Here is a 19,136-nt window from a genome sequence, read left to right on the forward strand (position 1 = left end):
TCTCTTAAAGGTTCTACTACCTCTCAACACCATTACTTTAGGAATCAAATTCTAACATGACTTTTGGTGGAAACAAACCATTTTCACACCATAGCAAGGCTATTTTTTTTTCTTTCTCTGTTAACTGTCAAAACATAACCTACCATGAAGCAGAGGGAGTCACTTGTGTGGTTTCTTGGCCAAATGCCCCAAACTTCTCATCTGATAAATAGGTTTCTATGGAGGTTGGGGTGAGATCTCCTCTTGACCACTGCCCTTGAGCTTGTGCTCATGGTCAGGGACACTTTGCTACTGACCATGGTCTATGAGCACTACCTTTTTCTCACCATGGTGGACTGAGCAGGAAATAACAAAAGTGCCAACAGAGACCTCGTTCTCCCCATGGAGTCTCCTAATAACAGAGACCAATATGGAGTTCCTGGAATTTGAGTCTGTCTAGTGTGTAGTATAAGAACCTAGCTGGGCCCCCTTACCCCACCTCTTTTTCACTTTAGAAAGACGGTGACAGGTGGCTTCTTACTCACCTATTCTCCAGATACATAGCTCCTGATGGCAGATGATGGCTGAGCAGAGGATCTGGGGCATATTATTCTACCACAGTCCCCAGTATCAGGGTCCTAGGGTCTGGCTTCCTGCCATGACCCCCTGCCACAGACTCATAACTGATGACTGTGCCCCATGACCCAGACCCTCAATTACTGGCTTCATTATATCACAGTTTAGCACACACAGTGCCATCAGAAGTTGGCATTCTACCATGTTTTCCCAATCTGCAAAATGATTTACTGCTCTTCACCCCAGGGCTTTCCTGGAATGCAGTTCCTGCCGAGAAATCCAGGTTTCCCTGTAAACTGATCCCTGGTATCCGGTGGCAAACTTGGATGTGACCCACACTTCAGGGTGGTTTGTCCCAGTTCTGTCAGGTCTCTGGTCTCCTGCATGGCTCCTTGCATTTGCCCATCTGCTGACACAGCTGGTGACACCATTCACTAGGGAGCTCATCTTACTGATTCCTTTTTTTTTTTTTTGAGACAGAATCTCCTTTACCCAGGCTGGAGTGCAGTGGTGTGATCTCAGCTCACTGCAACCTCTGCCTCCCAGGCTCAAGTGATTCTCATGCCTCAGCCCCCTGAGGAGCTAGGATTACAGGCCTGCACCGCCACACCCAGCTAATTTTTGTATTTTTAGTAGAGACGGGGTTTTGCCATGTTGGCCAGGCTCGTCTTGAACTCGTGACCTCAAGCGATCCGCCCACCTCGACCTCCCAAAGTGCTGGGATTACAGGCATGAATCACAGTACCCAGCCGTTTTACTGATCCTTTACCCACCCCAAGACACACAAAGCCCTCCCAACTATGTGCTCGGCCCTGCCGGACTCAGCTCCTGAGTTCCCACTCTGGCCGTTTCTCTCGTTGGCCTCCCCTTTGGACCCTTGTTTACCCTAGACCTGTCTTGTCTCACTCGAAGTCTCTGAAATCACTGCAGAAGCAAAAGCTCTGCCAGAATCTCTTCTTGCCAGAACTAGCTCCAGGGAATCACAGAAAAATAGAGTTGTTCTCTTGTATTCTAGACCCAATTACTGTAGTGGCTGGTGAGGATACACAACACTAATATTCAAAACCAGTCCCAGTCCGCGGAGCAACTGTGGCTTTAAATCACAAAGTCATTCCGTGCTCTGGAACCCAAACTAGAGAATGAAGAATGTGAACCTAGCAAAAGGACACGTGCATTTGCTCTTGCTGCAAATGACCTTCTTTATTGGATAGAATAATCACCTTTTAGATTTTCTGAGATTAGCCCTACATTGTAGCAATGGTATCCTCTTAGGTCTTAATACTTGATGGATGAATCTTTCTGTTCCTAAGACACAGTGAAGGAATCTAGTTTTTTTGTTTGTTTGTTTTTTTGGGTTTTTTTGTTTGTTTGTTTGTTTTTGAGATGGAGTCTCACTGTCACCCAGGCTGGAGTGCAGTGGTAAGATCTTGGCTCACTGCAACCTCTGCCTCCCAGGTTCAAGCGATTCTCATAGCTCAGCCTTCCAAAGAGCTGGTACTACAGGCACCCACCACCACGCCCAGCTAATTTTTGTATTTTTAGTCGAGATGGGATGTCACCATGTTGGCCGGGCTGTTCTCAAACTCCCGACCTCAAGTGATCCACCTGCCTCAGCCTCCCAAAGTGCTGGGATTACAGGCATGAACCACTGCACCTGGCCGAATCTAGAAGTATTTTTTGACCTATAATCTATGCTGAAATACATTTTTACTGATCATATCTCTACTTAATGGTCAGGTTAGTTGAATGTATATATCAAGGCTTAAAATTCTCATTTGGTTTGCCACAGAATAGTTGTTACAAGTTTATGATTTGGGAGCCAACGAAAATAGTGTCATTTTCCCCTATAGAATAAAAGCTCAAGGTAGTATTATATTTCTCTTCAGAAAGTAAACTTAGCACAGTGGGTCTCAAACTCTGCAGTGCATTAAAACTACAGCTTTTTGGGGCCTGGCCCCAAGATTCTGCCCACGTAGGTCTGGTGGGTAGCCCAGGGATGCTTGTTTTAAACAAGCACTGCAGGTGATATTTTTGTTTTTATTTTTATTTTTTTCTTGAGCAACTTTGAGTCGAAAGCAGATGATTTTTAGTAAATGATTTATGGACTACACTTTTGAGAAGAACCGGGTTAGATGAGAACATCGGACTCAGAGGAAAACACTGGGTTTTAATTCTAGCTCAATTTGAGGCTTTAGCTTTCAAACCTTTTATTTTCGTGGTCCAGTTTATAAAGGGAAATAGCAGTAACTGCCTTCTTTATTATTTCTGATATTATTTTCATGATGACTGTATGTATAGGCAACCAGTCTCTCTGAACAGACCATGAATGTGTCCAAAAAAAAAAATTGTCATCTGGGCGTGGTGGCTCACACCTGTAATCCCACCACTTTGGGAGGCTGAGACAGGCAGATTACCTGAGGTCAGTAGTTCAAGACCTGCCTGGCTGGCCAACGTGGTGAAACCCTGTCTCTACTAAAAATACAAAAGTTAGCTGGGCGTGGTGGTGGGTGCCTATAATCCTAGCTAGTCAAGAGGCTGAGGCAGGAGAATCACTTGAATCTGGGAGGCAAAGGCTGCAGTGAGCCAAGATCGCGCCACTGCACTCCAGCCTGGGTGACAGGGTGAGACTCCATCTTCATTCCATGAAAATAAAAGGCCGGGACTGGCTAGCCTGTAATCTCTTTGGAGGTGGAGGAGGCGATCGATCACCTGGCCAACATGGTGAAACCCTGTCTCTACTAAAAATACTAAAATTAGCTGGGCATGGTGGCACATGCCTGTAGTCCCAGCTCCTCAGGAGGCTGAGGTAGGAGAATCGCTTGAACCTGGGAGGCAGAGGTTGCAGTGACCTGAGATCACACCACTGCACTCCAGCCTGGGCAACAGAGTGAGACTCTATCTCAAAAAAAAAAAAAAAAAAGAAAGAAAGAAAAGTAAATGAAGCATATAGTAGAGACAGACACAAGAAAAAGTTAGTGATAAACAGTCATTTAGTAGACAATAAGAACCCAGCAATCTGTGCAGTTGTTGAAGGAATGACATTAACCGTCTCTGAGGACACAATTTATTACAACATAACAAGTTATGTACAGAAAAGCGACATTGAAATTGCAAGGAAACAATACATTCTGGTACTAAGTTAAAATAAGGACATATTCTGCAGAGCTTAGAATAATTTCTGAAAATGTTTAGAGAATGAAAACACTTTGGCTCTTAAAATGATAAACTTGAGGTAAAGGGCATTGACTCAGTTACTGAACACCTATGTGTCAGGTGCAGGAAAAACATCTGCCATCATGGAGGGTGCATGCTAGTGATGGGAATAAGTCAATCATGGGTATTATTTTCAGGAAGATCAAATGTGCAAACAGCCAACCTCTGAATAAACTATCAGGGGGACAAATCAATGATAGACCTACTATGTCCAACACAGTAGCCCTGAGCTACATATGATTATTTAAACTGAACTTAAATTCATTAAAACTAAATAACATTAAAAGTTAAGTTATTTTGTTGTGTTAGCCATTTTCAAGTGCCTAGTAGACACATGTAGCTAGTGGCTACCATGTTGGACAGTACGGAATGATCATTTCCATCATGGCAGAAAGTTCTGTGGATGGTCCTGATCGAGACTATGGTAGAAGATGAAATATACTATGGTAAAAAGCAGATCTGGGAAGGACAACAGGCATGTGGGGAACAGGGGAGCTGACATTTACATAAATCTGAGAATGTCTCTGAAAAGGTGATATTTGAAAAAAAACATAAGAGAGGAGAGTGAGTGATGGGAAACCAGAGGAGAGCGATTCATGGGAAACCAGGGAAAATGATGGAAGAGCATTCTGGGAGTGGGAACAGAAGGTGCGAATGTCCTGAGGAGGAGCCATCTGGCGGTGGGAGTGGGGGCAGGCAGGAGGCAGTCCAGGAACAACAAGGAGTTTTTATTTTTTGTAGAGATGGGGTCTCACTCGGTTATCCAAGCTGGTCACAAACTTTCCTGGCCTCAAGTGATCCTCCTGACTCAGCCTCCCAAAGCACTGGGATTACAGGAATGAGCCATGGTGCCCGGCCTGGAGGTGGCAACTTGATGCTTTTTCCCAGTCACATTCAGCTGTGTGGGTGCAGGTCTGGAGTAGGTAGAGGGCTGGTTGTGTCCAGTTTTTGTTTGAGAAAGCCCTACAGGCTACAGATAACAGGGAAATGAGGCTTGATGATAATTCACGCTAATTGGAAAAAGAGGTCAGCCAGTGTTAGCGAAAACATAGGTTTTTTTTAAAGCTCTTTTATTCATTAAAAATGTATCCTGTATAATTTATGTTCAGCTGGGTCTTGCTAAAATGAATAAATAAAACTGTATTTAATTAGCTACAATATTTACATTTCAACACTTAATGAGCTAACAGCTATTAAAAGAGTTTGTTCTCTTAAGTAGATTGAGAATCTCGCTGCCTCCCCGCAATTTTGCTTGCCTTTTTTCTTTTTTCTTTTTCTTTTTTTTTTGTTTAATCATTCCTTCAACAGGTGCGTGTTGTCAGACAGTTGAGGGCCCAGAAATCCCCAAAACCGAAGGAGAAACTGAATACGTAGAAAACACGTCCCTTGCCTATAGGAAGTGTATGGTGGAACTCCAGAATAGAATAAGCATTAAAAAATAGAATTCCACCTAGTGCTAAGCAGTCTTTTCTCTCCACCAATCATGCAAGGCCAACCCAACTGCCCACTAATTAATTCAGAATAAGTAAAATATAAAGTAATGAGACTTAACCACATTTTATGCTTCGTCATTTGCCATTTTATCAGCGTCACCCTTGATCCATTTTCCTCCTCAGTACGTTTCTGTTGATCTCGGTTGATTGGTTATATGCCTATTTCAAATGGAGCTTGTTGTTCTCCTAATTATAAAAGTAGCAAAGACTCAATATCAAAATTTTGGAAAATATTGAAAATTTGGAAGGAGGGAAAAAAAATTCTACTATTCAAAGACAGCCACTAATTGTAATATATTTCTTTTTAGCCTTTTCTCTTAAAAATTAATATTCAATTATGAGTCATTTCAAACATACAGACAGGTATAAAAAATAATTTACAAACAACCCAAATGAACAGGTGTTAACATGTTGCTATATTTGCTTTAGAGCACTGTTTTTTTTTTTGATATGGAGTTTCTCTGTTGTTGCCCAGCTAGAGTGCAATGGTGCCATCTTGGCTCACTGCAACCTCCACCTCCCAGGTTCAAGGAATTCTCCTGCCTCAGCCTCCCTAGTAGCTGAGATTACAGGCACATGCCACTATGCCTAGCTAATTTCTGTATTCTTAGTAGAGACGGGGTTTCACCATGTTGGCCAGGTTGGTCTCGAACTCCTGACCTCAGGTGATCGGCCCACCTCGGACTCCCAAAGCACTGGGATTACAGGCGTCAGCCACCGCGCCATCTACTCTTTGTTTTTTAACAAATAAAATATTATAGGTGCAGGTAAAGCCCATCCCCTCTCCTCATCGTTCCTTTTCTCCCCAGAGGTAACTACGGCCATTGGGGATTTCCTGCGATGTGCTAATCAGTGCCTACCTGGGTTGGTGTCTTGGTTTTGGTAATTCCAGGAAACCTGAGGAATCTGGTCTGCAAAGCTGAGGACCACCCCAAGGAGGTGGTGACCCCTCTGCTCTACTCCCAAAATGTGATCCTGCAGCAACCTGCAGTCTCACTCACCTTTCTGGGGCATCTTCCAACTGTATTACATGATTCCATTTTCTCCTTCAAACAACCTGATCAACCCGAAGAGTAGAGTGCAAAACGTACTACTTCATGAATATTCAGATATACACACTGTGTTCCAAGAATGAAATTAATCCCAGGTTAAGAGGGTGGCAGAGTAGTACTGTTTGCGCACTCTAGACTTCAAATTCACATTAAAAAATACTGATTACCTGTTAGGTTTTACATGAAGAACAAAGGGCAAATTAACATTATTAGAAACCAAGGCTGAAAGTTGACCATAAGCCAGTATTTAAAGGAGTGTTTGGCCAGGTGCGGTGGCTCAAGCCTGTAATCCCAACACTTTGGGAGGCCGAGGCAGGCAGATCACCTGAGGTCAGGAGTTCGAGACCAGCCTGGCTAATATGGTGAAACCCCGTTTCTACTAAAAATACAAAAAATTAGCCAGGCATAGTGGTGCATGCTTGTAATCCCAGCTACTCGGGAGGCTGAGGCAGGAGAATCCCTGGAACCTGGGAGGCAGAGATTGCAATGAGCTGATGTCGTGCCATTGCACTCCAGCTTGGGCAACAAGAGTGAAACTCCATCTAAAAAAAAAAAAAAAAGAAAGAGTGTTTTTTCCAGGTCTTGAAAAAGTTGAATGTATTCTGTGCTATACAGATCTCCAGCAGTTGTATATATAGACCCTTACGGGAGAGTTTCTCATGTCCCTGCCCCCATTGTGATAGTGACTCACTGAGGTTGTTAAAGTGAACATAGCTACCTCACCCAACTTGTTCTTAAAAAGGAGACCATGGAAGTTAAGAGGAAATGAGTCAGATGACAGTTTGGTCAGCTGAGCCAGCCTCTCCTGGTCTCCTTCCTGGAGTCAGCGTATATTTCAACAGGAACCTCTATTCTTAGGCTACAAACACAGTGATTGAACTCTTATCACTTTATATCCTCTTTTACTATTAATAGGGCAAACAGATCCTTCCCAGATATGGTTTCAATCTGTGTCCTCGAGCAAATCTCACGTTGAATTATCATCCCCAATGTTGGAGGTAGGACCTGGGGGGAGGTGATTGGATCATGGGGGTGGCCCTTCATGAATGCTTTAACCCCATCTCCTTGGTGCTAGTCCTGAGATAGTGAGTGAATGAGTTCTTATAAGTCCCAGCACTTTGGGAGGCTGAGGCAGGTAGATAACCTGAGGTCAGGAGTTCAAGACCAACCCGGCTAACATGGCAAAACCCTGTCTCTACTAAAACTACAAAAATTAGCCGGGCGTGGTGGTGGACATCTGTAATCCTAGCTACTTAGGAGGCGGAGGCAGGAGAATTGCTTGAACCCGGGAGGCGGAGATTGCAGTGAGCCAAGATAGCGCCACTGCACTCCAGCCAGGGTGACAGAGCGAAACTCTGTCTCAAAAAAAAAAAAAAAAAAAAAAGTGTGTAGCACCTCCTCCCCTCTTGCTGTTCCTGCCATGTGAGATGTCTCACTTGTCCTTTGCCTTCTGCCATGATTGGAAGCTTTCTGCAGCCTCTCCAGAAGCAGAAGCCTCCATGCTTCCTATATAGCCCTTGGAACTGTGAGCCAATGAAACCTCTTCTCTTTATAAATTACCCAGTCTCAGGTACTTCTTTATAGCCATGCGAGAACAGGCTAATACATTGCCCCTCTTCCGAATTATACTGATTGTAGGATGGGGATAGACTTTGTAAGCATAAATATGTGAAAGCATAAATAAAGCAAAAAATAAATAGTAATAGATTTGAAAACAAAAGAAGAATACTTTTATACATGAAAAGACCATACATTAAAATAAATAATGAAAAAGGAGATATGTCTATCATGGATGTTTAAAAACATAAGTGGACTGTTTTTAATATGTAAATATGTAAATAGTCCTCATAAATCAGTAAGAGCTGAGTCAGAGAAGCCTTCAGCTACCGGTAACCAGCAAGCCTGCCTTTGGCATAGCTCTGTTCACTCTCACAGCCCTGACACAGCTGTCAACAAATACTGTGGGTCTTTGATGGTTAAAAAGAAAACCAAACAAATGAACAAAAGGAGTATTCTAAAAGGCAGTCCCCAGTTGGGCACAGTAGCTCACACCTGTGATCCCAGCACTTTGGGAGGCCAAAGTGGGCACATCACAAGGTCGGAAGATCGAGACCATCCTGGCCAACATGGTGAAACCTCGTCTCTACTAAAAATACCAAAATTAGCTGGGCATGGTGGTGCGTCCCTGTAATCCCAGCTACTTGGGAGGCTGAGACAGGACAATCACTTGAATCCGGGAGGTGGAGGTTGCAATAAGCCGAGATTGCACCACTGCACTCCAGCCTGGAGACAGAGCTAGACTCCGTCTCAAAATAAATAAATAAGTAAAAAGGCAGTCCCCATCTCTCCCACAACACACCACCAAATGCATTCAAACCTACATGTGGTCAGATTCTGGTGGGTTGATGTTCCTGTCATTCCCCTAAGGACATTTTGATGTATTTCATAGTTTATATGCTATTGTGACTGGCCTCTTTTTTCTCTCATATTTCCTGACAGATGGTGTATAAGATAGCTGTTGATTTTTATGTTTATTTCCATTCCAGATCATACTCTATCAATTTGAGTAATGCTACTGTAAGTGTCCTTAGTTTTTTTTTTGTTTTGTTTTGTTTTTTTTTGAGACAGAGTCTCGCTCTGTCACCCAGGCTGGAGTGCAGTGGTGTGATCTTGGCTCACTGCAACCTCTGCCTCCCGGGTTCAAGCAATTCCCCTACCTCCGCCTCCTGAGTAGCTGGGATTACAGGCATGCACCACCACCCCTGGCTAATTTTGTATTTTTACTAGAGACATAGTTTTGCTATGTTGGCCAGACTGATCTCGAACTCCTGACCTCAAGTGATTCACCTGCCTCGGCCTCCCAAAGTGCTGGGATTACAGGTGTAAGCCACCACACTCAGCCTGCCCTTAGATTTTCTAGTAGACAAATTATCTGTCAAATTTTCTCCTTTTTCAAATAACAGACCTTTTTCCCCCTATTTCATACCTCTGCTATATTGGTTTGAAATTCCAGAATCATGCTAAATTATTTTGAAGTTGAAAAGCATCCTGTATCATCCCCTGAGTTTACCTGGACCACCTCTAGGTTTGGGGGTTCGGTAGGATGTTGACTGGTAGTTTCAGTTAAATGTTCTCAAGCATGTGGAGTACTCAATTCATTCCATTATTAGCTTGCTAAAAGGCTTACAGTTCAAAACCAAATATTGCATTTTATAACATCTCTTTCCAATATCTGTCAATGATCCGTATGTTTTTTACCAATAACATATGGATCATATGCTACTTTACAGTTCCATGTAAAACAAATAGCAAAAATGGGGAAACGTCTATAAGATTTATTACATATATAATATGTATATTGCATAATATACATAATATAGCATATGGAACAGATGATAAATATATAATTAATATTGCATGTATAATATATAATAAACATAAAAATTTGCCTGGTGTTAGCTGGGCACGGTGGCTCATGCCTGTAATCCCAGCACTTTGGGAGGCTGAGGTGGGTAGATCACAGGGTCAGGAGATCTAGACCATCCTGGCTAACATGGTGAAACCCTGTCTCCACTAAAAATACAAAAAAAAATAGCTGGGCGTGGTGGCACGTGCCTGTAGTCCCAGCCACTCAGGAGGCTGAGGCAGGAGAATGGCGTGAACCTGCGAGGCAGAGCTTGCAGTGAGCCGAGATCATGCCACTGCACTCCAGCCTGGGTGACAGAGCAAGACTCTTGTCTCCAAAAAAAGAAAAAAATTTGCCTGGTATTAAACAATTTTTGCATTTCTCAGAAAGCTGCTATTCGTATACTTTTGTGTTTTATTTGCTACTCTTTCTAAAATTGGTAATTTTTATTTGACTTTTTTCACATAAATATTAACTTAGGAGCATTTGTCACATCATTAAATATTATTCTGCAAAACTAACTTTAAACTTTTTATTGACTCTAATGTATAATACATAAATAAAAATGCACAAATCCAAGTGTTTAGTTAAATGAATTTTAACTATAAATAAACTCAATACCCTTGACTGAACAGCACCTAGATGAGATGTGAAATATTGCCAATACCCCCGAAGCCACCATGTGTCCTCCCAATTAACAACCCCCTCCAAGGTCATCTGTTGTGACAAAGCTATGTTTTAATGCTCCATGATGAGTGAAGGGGAAGATTAATAGCAAATAAAGCCAAGGAGGCAGGGAAGAACCAGATAAGGCTTTGAGAACTGTATTAGTCTGTTCTCACATTGCTATAAAGAAATACCTGGGACTGGGTAATTTATAAAGAAAAGAGGTTTCATTGGCTCATGGTTCTGCAGGCTGTACGGGAAGCAGGGCAGCATCAACTTCTGGGGAGCCCTCAGGAAACTTACAATCATGGTGGAAGGCGAAGGGGAAGCAAGCGCTTCTTATATGGCCAGAGCAGGAGGAAGAGAGAGAGGAGGAAGGTGTCACACATTGTTAAACAATCAGATCTTAGAGTAACTCACTCTTGCCAGGGCAGCACCAAGGAGATGATGTTAAACCATGAGAAACCACCCCCACAATCCAATCATCTCCTCCAGACCCCACCTTCAACACTAGGGATTACAGTTCACCATGATAATTGGGCAGGGACACAGAGCCAACCATATCAAAAATCAGATTTTATTGGTGCATTTATTTTCTTGCTTGCTTGCTTTATTTCCAGCTTTCTGTCTTGCTTGCTTTCTTTTTTTTTTCTTTTTTTTTCCCCCTTTTTTTGAGACAGGGTCTCACTCTGCCATCCAGGCTGGAGTGCAGTGGTGTGATCTCGGCGTACTACAACGATTCACTGCCCAGGCTCAAGAGATTCTCCCACCTCAGCTTCCCAATTAACTAGTACTACAGGTGTGTTCTACCATGCCTGGGTAATTTATATATTTTTTGTAGAGACAGAATTTCACCATGTTGGCCAGGCTGGTCTCAAACTCCTGACCTCAAGTGATCCCCCTGCCTTGGCCTCCCAAATTTCTGGGATTACAGGCATGAGCTACTGCACCTGGCTGGTGCATTTATTTTCTATTGTTGTATAATAGATTGCCACAAACTCAGTGATTTAAAACAGCACAAATATATCATTTCTCAGTCTCCATGGGTCAGGAGGCTTAGGTGGGTTCTCTGTCTGAGAATCTATTTGAAGGCTGCAGTCAAGGTGTCAGCAACACTGGGATGCTTTTTTGGAGCTCAGGATTCTAGTCCAAGTTCATTCTAATTTGTGATCAGAATTCAGTTCCTTGTGGCTCCAGGATGGAAGTCCCTGTTTTGTACTAGCTTTGGGCCAGGAACTACTCTTAGCAATTAGAGGCTGCCTATGAATCCTTGCTGGGTGGCCCACACAGGCATTTCACAGCGTGCACATTTGCTTTCTTCCAGGCCAACCAGAGCCCGGTTCACAGACCTCACCTGATTAGGGCAGGCCCACCCAGTGTACTATCCATTTCCATCAACTGAAAGTCAGCTGATTTTTAAGCTAATCATAGGAGTGATATCCCATCCTTCAAGTGAAGGAGGTTATAGAAGACTGTGGGTAATTGGAGATTATCTTAAAATTCTATCTACCACAGAGGGAAGGAAATATATAGATATATGTATATATTCTATTTGCAATAAGAAGCTATTTGAAGAATTGTAATCAGGGAGGGAGGATCATATTTAAACATTAAAAATCACTAACCTCAGTAGAGATTCTGTAAAGAACAAAGCTAACTGCATGCTTTGCAGAGAATAGGGGAATAGGACTTTGACTTTAGTAATTAGTAGAAGTGGAATTAAAGAGCTCAACTTGGGCCATGCTAACTTTTAGATTCCTGCTCGATGCAGACATCCAGTGGAGAATTCACAGTTAGCTATGCATGCATGGAGCTCAAGAAAGAGAGAGAGCTGGAAACAGATTGAGGAATCATCAGTCAGGATGGAATGTTAACTTCCCAGACTTCATGAGAACACGGGGAAGAGATGCAGACAGGCTAGAGGATTGCTGCAGGTGCCATGATTGCTGGCCTTATACTTCTTAATCTTACAGTCAGTTGTGTAGACAGACTCCTGCGTGGAGCCCTCCCAATAGTAATTCCGTTGTTTTGCAGTGTGTTTTCTATGGCATCAAGCTAGTTGCTTGTATGGGTGTTGTGTTGTTATTTCTTTCTTTCTTACTTCTTTTTTTTTTTGAGATGGAGTCTAGTTCTGTTGCCCAGGCTAGAGTGCAGTGGCATGAACTCGGCTCACCACAATCCCTGCCTCCCAGGTTGAAGCAATTCTCCTGCCTCAGCCTCTGGAGTAGCTGGGACTACAGGCGTGTGCGACCACTCCCTGCTAAGTTTTGTATTTTTAGTAGAGAGGAGGTTTCACCACGTTGTCCAGGCTGGTCTCGAACTCTTAACCTCAGGTGATCCGCCTGCCTTGGCCTCCCAAAGTGCTGGGATTACAGATGTGAGCCACTGTGCCCGGCCTTTTTTTGTGAGAGAGAGAGGGTCTCACTCAGTTGCTCAGGCTGGAATGCAGTGGTGCAATCATGGCTCACTGCAGCCTCCATCTCCCAGGCCCAAGCAATCTCCCCACCTCAGCCTCCCAAGTAGCTGGGACACAGGTGTTCACCACTATGCCTGGCTAACTTTTTTTATTTTTGTAGATACAGGGGTCTCCCTATGTTGCCCAGGCTGGTCTCAAACTCCTGGCCTCAAGTGATACACTCATTTCGGCCTCCCAAAGTGCTGGGAATATAGGCGTGAGCCACCACGCCCAGCCATTGTTGTTTCATAACAGTTCCGCTATTGAAGTTCGTTCATGCCACATTCAACTAACTTGGATTATCTTGTCATCACATGGGATTTCCTCTTCTCTGTCCACTTGCTGGAACTGGAGGGCGCCCTGTCTCCTGAATTTCTGCCCATTAGTAGATTGTCATCTTGAGCTGATCCACTGGAATAGTAAGTAACCATAGTGCCTTACTTAGAAGAAACACTGAACAAAATCTGGAAATTTAAATCCTGGTCAGGATAATGTATCTAAAGATGTGAGCTTATCAAGATTGCTTGAATCTTCCTAGCAATTACAAGAGTAGTTTTGTCTTTCCATTCTAACTCAGCATGTGTATTAAACTGTTCTCATGCTGCTAATAAAGATATACCTGAGACTGGGTAATTCATAAAGGAAAGAGGTGTAATAGACTCAGTTCCACATGACTGGGGAGGCCTCGCGATTATGGCAGAAGGCAAAGGAGAAGCAAACTCACATCTTACATGGCAGCAGGCAAGAGGGCGTGTGCAGGGGCCCCTTTTATAAAACCATCAGATCTTGTGAGACTTATTCACTATCACGAGAACAGCACAAGAAAGACCTGTCTCCATGGTTAGTTACTTTCCACTGGGTCCCTCCTATGACACGTGGGAATTATGGGAGCTACAATTCAAGATGAGATTTGGGTAGGGACATAGCCAAACCCTATCAGCATTCTTGGGCCTTAACAGCACAGGCAAGCATCTCCAGCATGTGCTGATCTTATTTCAGCCACACCCTAGATTTTTCAAAGCGGAGTAAACCTGAATCCCAAGCTGCTTACAGCAGGTACCTTTGCAGATTTATGAGATGCTAGTTGTTCCTGAGAATTAGGCTCAAGATTCTCTGTCCAGCCCAAAAAGGTCAAGGAAAGATCAGATGGCCACGTCTTAAGAGAAAGTTAGTTGCTAACCTTTGAGGAACCAGGCACAGCTCACAAGCTAGCAGCTTAAGGTGAAGCTTCCCATTCCCTGCTTCTGCCTGTCTTGGATGGTCAAGGATTTTCATCTAAGTAGACGGGCAGCCCTGGAATTCTCTAAGGAAACTGAAAAGGACCTGAAAAGGTCTACACCAGGCTAAAGTAAAGTCCTTAAAGCAGGAAACCCAATCAACATGTTTTGGACATTACTGTCTCTCTCTCTCTCTGGTTTTTGTTTGTTTTTTTGTTTTCGTTTTTTGTTTTTTGTTTTTGTTTTTGTTGTTTGATAGAGTTTCACTCTTTCACCCATGCTGGAGTGCAGTGGTGTGATCTGGGCTCACTGCAGCTTCAACCTCTCAGGGTCCAGCAATCCTCCCACCTCAGTCTCTTGAGTAGCTGGGACTATATAGGTGCACACCACAAAGACTGGCTAATTTTTGTTTGTTTTTTTTTTTTTTGGAGACACAGGGTCTCACTATGTTACCATGCTGGCCTTGAATTCCTGGTCTCAAGGGATCCCCTTGCCTCGGCCACCCAACGTGTTGGGATTACAGGCGTGAGCCACCACATCTTGCCTGGACATTACTCTTGAACACAGATTTGATAACCTATGAGATCTTTCTGAGGGTGGAGTCCAAATCTGAGTTTCCCCTGACACTATTAAATAACACCAGAAGGGATTAAAAAAGAGATTTTATAAGGACAAGAAAATTAAGTGAAGAGACCAATTTGAAATGAGGAGTAGAGTAATACATTTCTTGAAGTCAGGGAAGGTGTCTCTCTTTTTTGCATACTCAGTTTGGTGCCCAAAACAAGTAAATGCTTAGTTAATGTTTATCGGTTAGCTTATACTTGCATAAGCATAACACACACACACACATACACACACCCCACACCACACCAGTTTGCTTTATGCATGCAAAATGGCATTCAGGGTTCAGTGTTAAGCATGCATGTCTCCATGCATCTCTTGGAGAAATGAGGAAGGAGTGTCTTCTCTTCATTCCTTGTTCTGCCTCTCTGTATCTGACCTAAATGGTCCTCTTTGAAGATCCACACATGTTAAGTTAATAAGGTGGGCTACTTTGAACTAGATGGTTCCCTTTGTCATTGTTGGTCTCCTGATCAGAGAGTTCTCCGTTGGATCATCCTCTGCCTATAAATGTCCCCTCAGCAAATGCTCTCTGTAGCTTTGGTGAGAGGAGCACCACCCAGGGAGGATTCAGGCATTAATCATTCTTGGCAGAGTGCTCCCTGGAAGTTTACTCTGAAGACTCTTCCTCGCTGCCTATTTTCTGTCTTTCACTTTCAACTTCTGGCAGTGGTAGGTGGCCTTAAAGCCTTGCAATGTGACGTTGACCTGGTGTTTCTTTGCTATGTAACAATGTCATGTCATTTTTTATGGGGCGTGTCATAACTATTAGTGTTGTTGTTAGTGAAAAGGGGTCCTGATTCAGCCCCCAAGAGAGGGTTCTTGGATCTCGCCCAAGAAAGAATTCAGGGCAAGCCCATAGAGTAAAGTGAAAGAAAGTTTATTAAGAAAGTAAAGGAGTAAAAGAATGCTTAAGGCTGGGTGCGGTGGCTCATACCTGTAATCCCAGCACTTTGGGAGGCCAAGGCGGGAGGATCACGAGGTCAAGAGTTCAAAACCAGCCTGGCCAGCATGGTGAAACCCCATTTCTACTAAAAATACAAAAATTAGCTGGGCATAGTGGCACGTGCCTGCAGTCCCAGCTACTTAGGAGGCTGAGGCAGGAGAATCGCTTGAATCCAGGAGGCGGAGGTTGCAGTGAGCTGAGATCACTCCACTGCACTCCAACCTGGGTGACAGAGCGAGACTTCTTCTCAAAAAAAAAAAAAGAAAAGAAAAGAAAGAATGCTCAATAAAGGCAGAGCAGGGCTTTCCCAAAAGGAGGAATGCACCCACCCTAGGTACAATGCTTGTTTATACAAGGTAACAGAAATATCATGGGAGATATGCTCTACTACAAGGGTTTGTGATAAAGGGTTCATTTTCTTAATTACTATATTCGCAAGAATTGATATTATTATCTTTAAAGCAAGACTAGGAATGCTCCTGTTCTCAAGCTATCGGGATCTCAGGACATTCCTGAGTCCAGCTCTGTTTAGTAAATGTTATCAGTCTGCTCCCTTAATCATACCCATCTGGAGGCTAAGAATACCTAATCTCCTGGGAATGCAGCCCAGTAGGTCTCAGCCTTATTTTACCCAGCCCCTATTCAAGATGGAGTCACTCTGGTTCAAACGCCTCTGACACCATGTCCACATGGGCTCAGTTAAAAAGAACTAACAATGATGGATTCTCCATCCTATAGTTTATTCATATACACCATGCTGCAGGGCTACATTGCCAGGAAGGGCAACTTTTTATTTAGTTTCTGGTTTGATATCCTTCATTGCTGTGGATTCTTTCAAGTTTGGAATGAGCAGAGGTGACAGGAGATCAAATGAATTTGGAGTGTACCTGGATATAGGAGTCCACACTTACAGTCTCAAACTCATATAGCCAAGGGTCATGATGTCAACTGGAGGTTGAAGGAGAAATCGAAGTTCCTAGAGGCCTCTGTTGGGAACAACCCATACTTGTCCTTTCAAAGACGGCATGGAGTGATAGAAACACATCAACATGAAGAATGGCTTAGCCTGACTTGGTGTCCGGAGGTCAACAGACAAATAAAAAATGATGCCCCACAGTGGCTGTAATCCCAGCACTTTGTGAGGCTGAGGCGGGCAGATTGCTTGAGGTCAGGAGTTCGAGACCAGCCTGGCCAAGATGATGAAACCCCGTCTCTACTGAAAATACAAAAGTTAGCCAGATGTGGTGGTGCATGCCTGTAATCCCAGCTACTTGGGAGGCTGAGGCCTGAGAATTGCCTGAACCCAGGAGGCAGAGGTTGCAGTGAGCCGAGATCATGCCACTGCACTCCAGCCTGGGGGATAGAGCCAAACTCTGTCTCTAAAAACAAACAAATAAAAAAACACAAAAAAGGAAAAAAGACAAAAAAATGATTACCTAGCAGAGGTACTCTTCTACTCTGAACTTGTTCAGTTTACATCTGTGAACTCAAAATTCCAAGACAGGTCTCAGTCAATTTAGAAAGTTTATTTTGCCAAGGTTAAGGACGTGCCCATGACACAGCCTCAGCAGGTCCTGATGATGACATGTGCCCAAAGTGGTCAGGGCACAGCTTGGTTTTATACATTTTAGGGAGACACGAGACATCAATCAATATGTGTAAAATGTACATTGGTTAGGTAGGGAAAGGCAAGACAACTTGAGGTGGGAAGGGGGCTTCCAGGTCATAGGTAAATTCATTCTTTTGAATCTCTGATTGGCCTTTCGCTGAATACACAATTTACATGTGAGAGGAGAGTAGAGTCACTTATCTCTTGGTCTGGCTTTAGTGAAATAATAGGGCAGGGGAAGCAGTCAAATATATATTTGTCTCACATAAGCAGAAGGATGAATTTGAGTTCTGTCTGTCCTTTGTCCATAAGGAATTTCCTTCTGGGCAAATTATGAGGGAGGTCTGTAGCTTTTTTTTTTTTTTTTTAAATGTTTGTAGCTATCTTGTGTAGGAACAGAATGGGAGGCAGGTTTGCCTGACACAGTTCCCAGCTCAACTCCTCCCTTTGACTTAGTGATGTGGGGGTTGCATTAGTCTGTTCTCACACTGCTAATAAAGACATACCCGAGATTGGGTGATTTATAAAGGAAAGAGGTTTAATTGACTCACAGTTGAGCATGGCTGGGGAGGCCTCAGGAAACTTACAGTCATGGCGGGAGATGAAGCAAACACGTCCTTCTTCACATGACGACAGGAAGGAGAAGAATGAGTGAAGTGGGGGGAAAGTCACTTACGAAACCATCCTATTTCATGAGAACTCACTATCATGAGAACAGCATGGAGGTAACCACCTCCATGATTCAGTTACATCCCACAGGGTCCCTCCCACGACACATGAAGATTATGGGAACTACAATGCAACATTTGAGTGGGGACACAGCCAAACCATATCAGGGGTCCTGAGATTTATTTGCCTTTTGCACATCTTTTGTAACATTTTTATCATCACCTGATTTCTTAAGTGCCAGGATTCTGCAATTCTTTGGCCCATTTCCTGGATAATAGAAATATAGAATATGCAGCGTTCCCAGGAATGTGATGTGCTCTTTGGAGTCTCTGAACTATGAGGAACTCAGCTATTTCTCATTATGCCTTTTTCCTTTTCTAATTATTGTTTTATATTTTCATCAGACATCTTGGTTTAAGATACCTTGGTCCTTGGCCCCTCTCCCATGGAAGGAGTAAATGAAACAATTTACACTAAAATTAATGAAGGATCGCAGAGCCCTTGCCTGGGGCGATTGGCCAGTGCCAAACTCTGCAGCCTCAGTGCTGGCCTTATTAAGTGAGTGTGGGCAACTCCACCAAGAGAACGGGGGAAGAGAGGGAAGGGGAGTCAGTGAGACAGCCAGTTGGCTGGAGAAAGGATGAAGGATGGATGTGGGTAAACCTCCCCCTGATGATTTTCTAAAGGAGCAATCCTTTGAAATGCCCAAGGCAGCAGTTCTCAGCCAAAATGGGTGAGAGCCCTGACAGCACTTCCAGCCCCTCCATTTAAACTCCTTTGACTCACAGGGTTAATTCCCACTTCACAAGGGTCTGACACATTCCCTATATTGAATTCTTAACTCTGAGCAATATGACAGTGCCAGAGGCGGGAAGATGCAGAATGAACCTTTCTTCAAAAATCGAATATTTAACAGCCATATAAGATTCCAGAATATGGAGACACCAAAATCCACTTAGCCCATTTGTGAGATTATTTAACTCATGTCCTTTGTATTAATTACAAATAATTGTGATAGATATTTTTGACCTACATCTTTGTTTGTATTTCTGATTCTTTTTTAAAAGAAGCATGGTCCATTTGAATAACACATAGTTTCTACACTTAGGCCTGGACAAATTTACAGTTTGCACCACACACACACACACACACACACACACACATACAGATACACATCATGAGGTTGTCTACAGTTATTATTTCATTTTATTTTATTTTTGAGACAAAGTCTCAC

General features: G+C 43.2%; 1 protein-coding gene across 10 annotated transcripts in view; it reads left to right on the forward strand.

Moving 5' to 3' along the window:
- Nucleotides 1-19,136, forward strand: part of CALN1 (calneuron 1) — a 666,785-nt gene that overhangs the window by 576,375 nt on the left and 71,274 nt on the right. The window contains exon 6 of one of the 10 annotated variants that reach the window (XM_058444402.1): nt 5,077-5,831. The exons of the other annotated variants lie outside the window; for them this stretch is intronic. Coding sequence (XP_058300385.1) covers nt 5,077-5,210 — 134 coding nt within the window. The 3' untranslated portion in view covers nt 5,211-5,831. Of the gene's footprint in view, nt 1-5,076; nt 5,832-19,136 lie in introns of those variants that run through there. 10 annotated transcript variants of the gene reach the window in all.

This window comes from Hylobates moloch, unplaced genomic scaffold (genome assembly GCF_009828535.3).
Source record: "Hylobates moloch isolate HMO894 unplaced genomic scaffold, HMol_V3 SCAFFOLD_1, whole genome shotgun sequence".
Taxonomy (NCBI): domain Eukaryota; kingdom Metazoa; phylum Chordata; class Mammalia; order Primates; family Hylobatidae; genus Hylobates; species Hylobates moloch.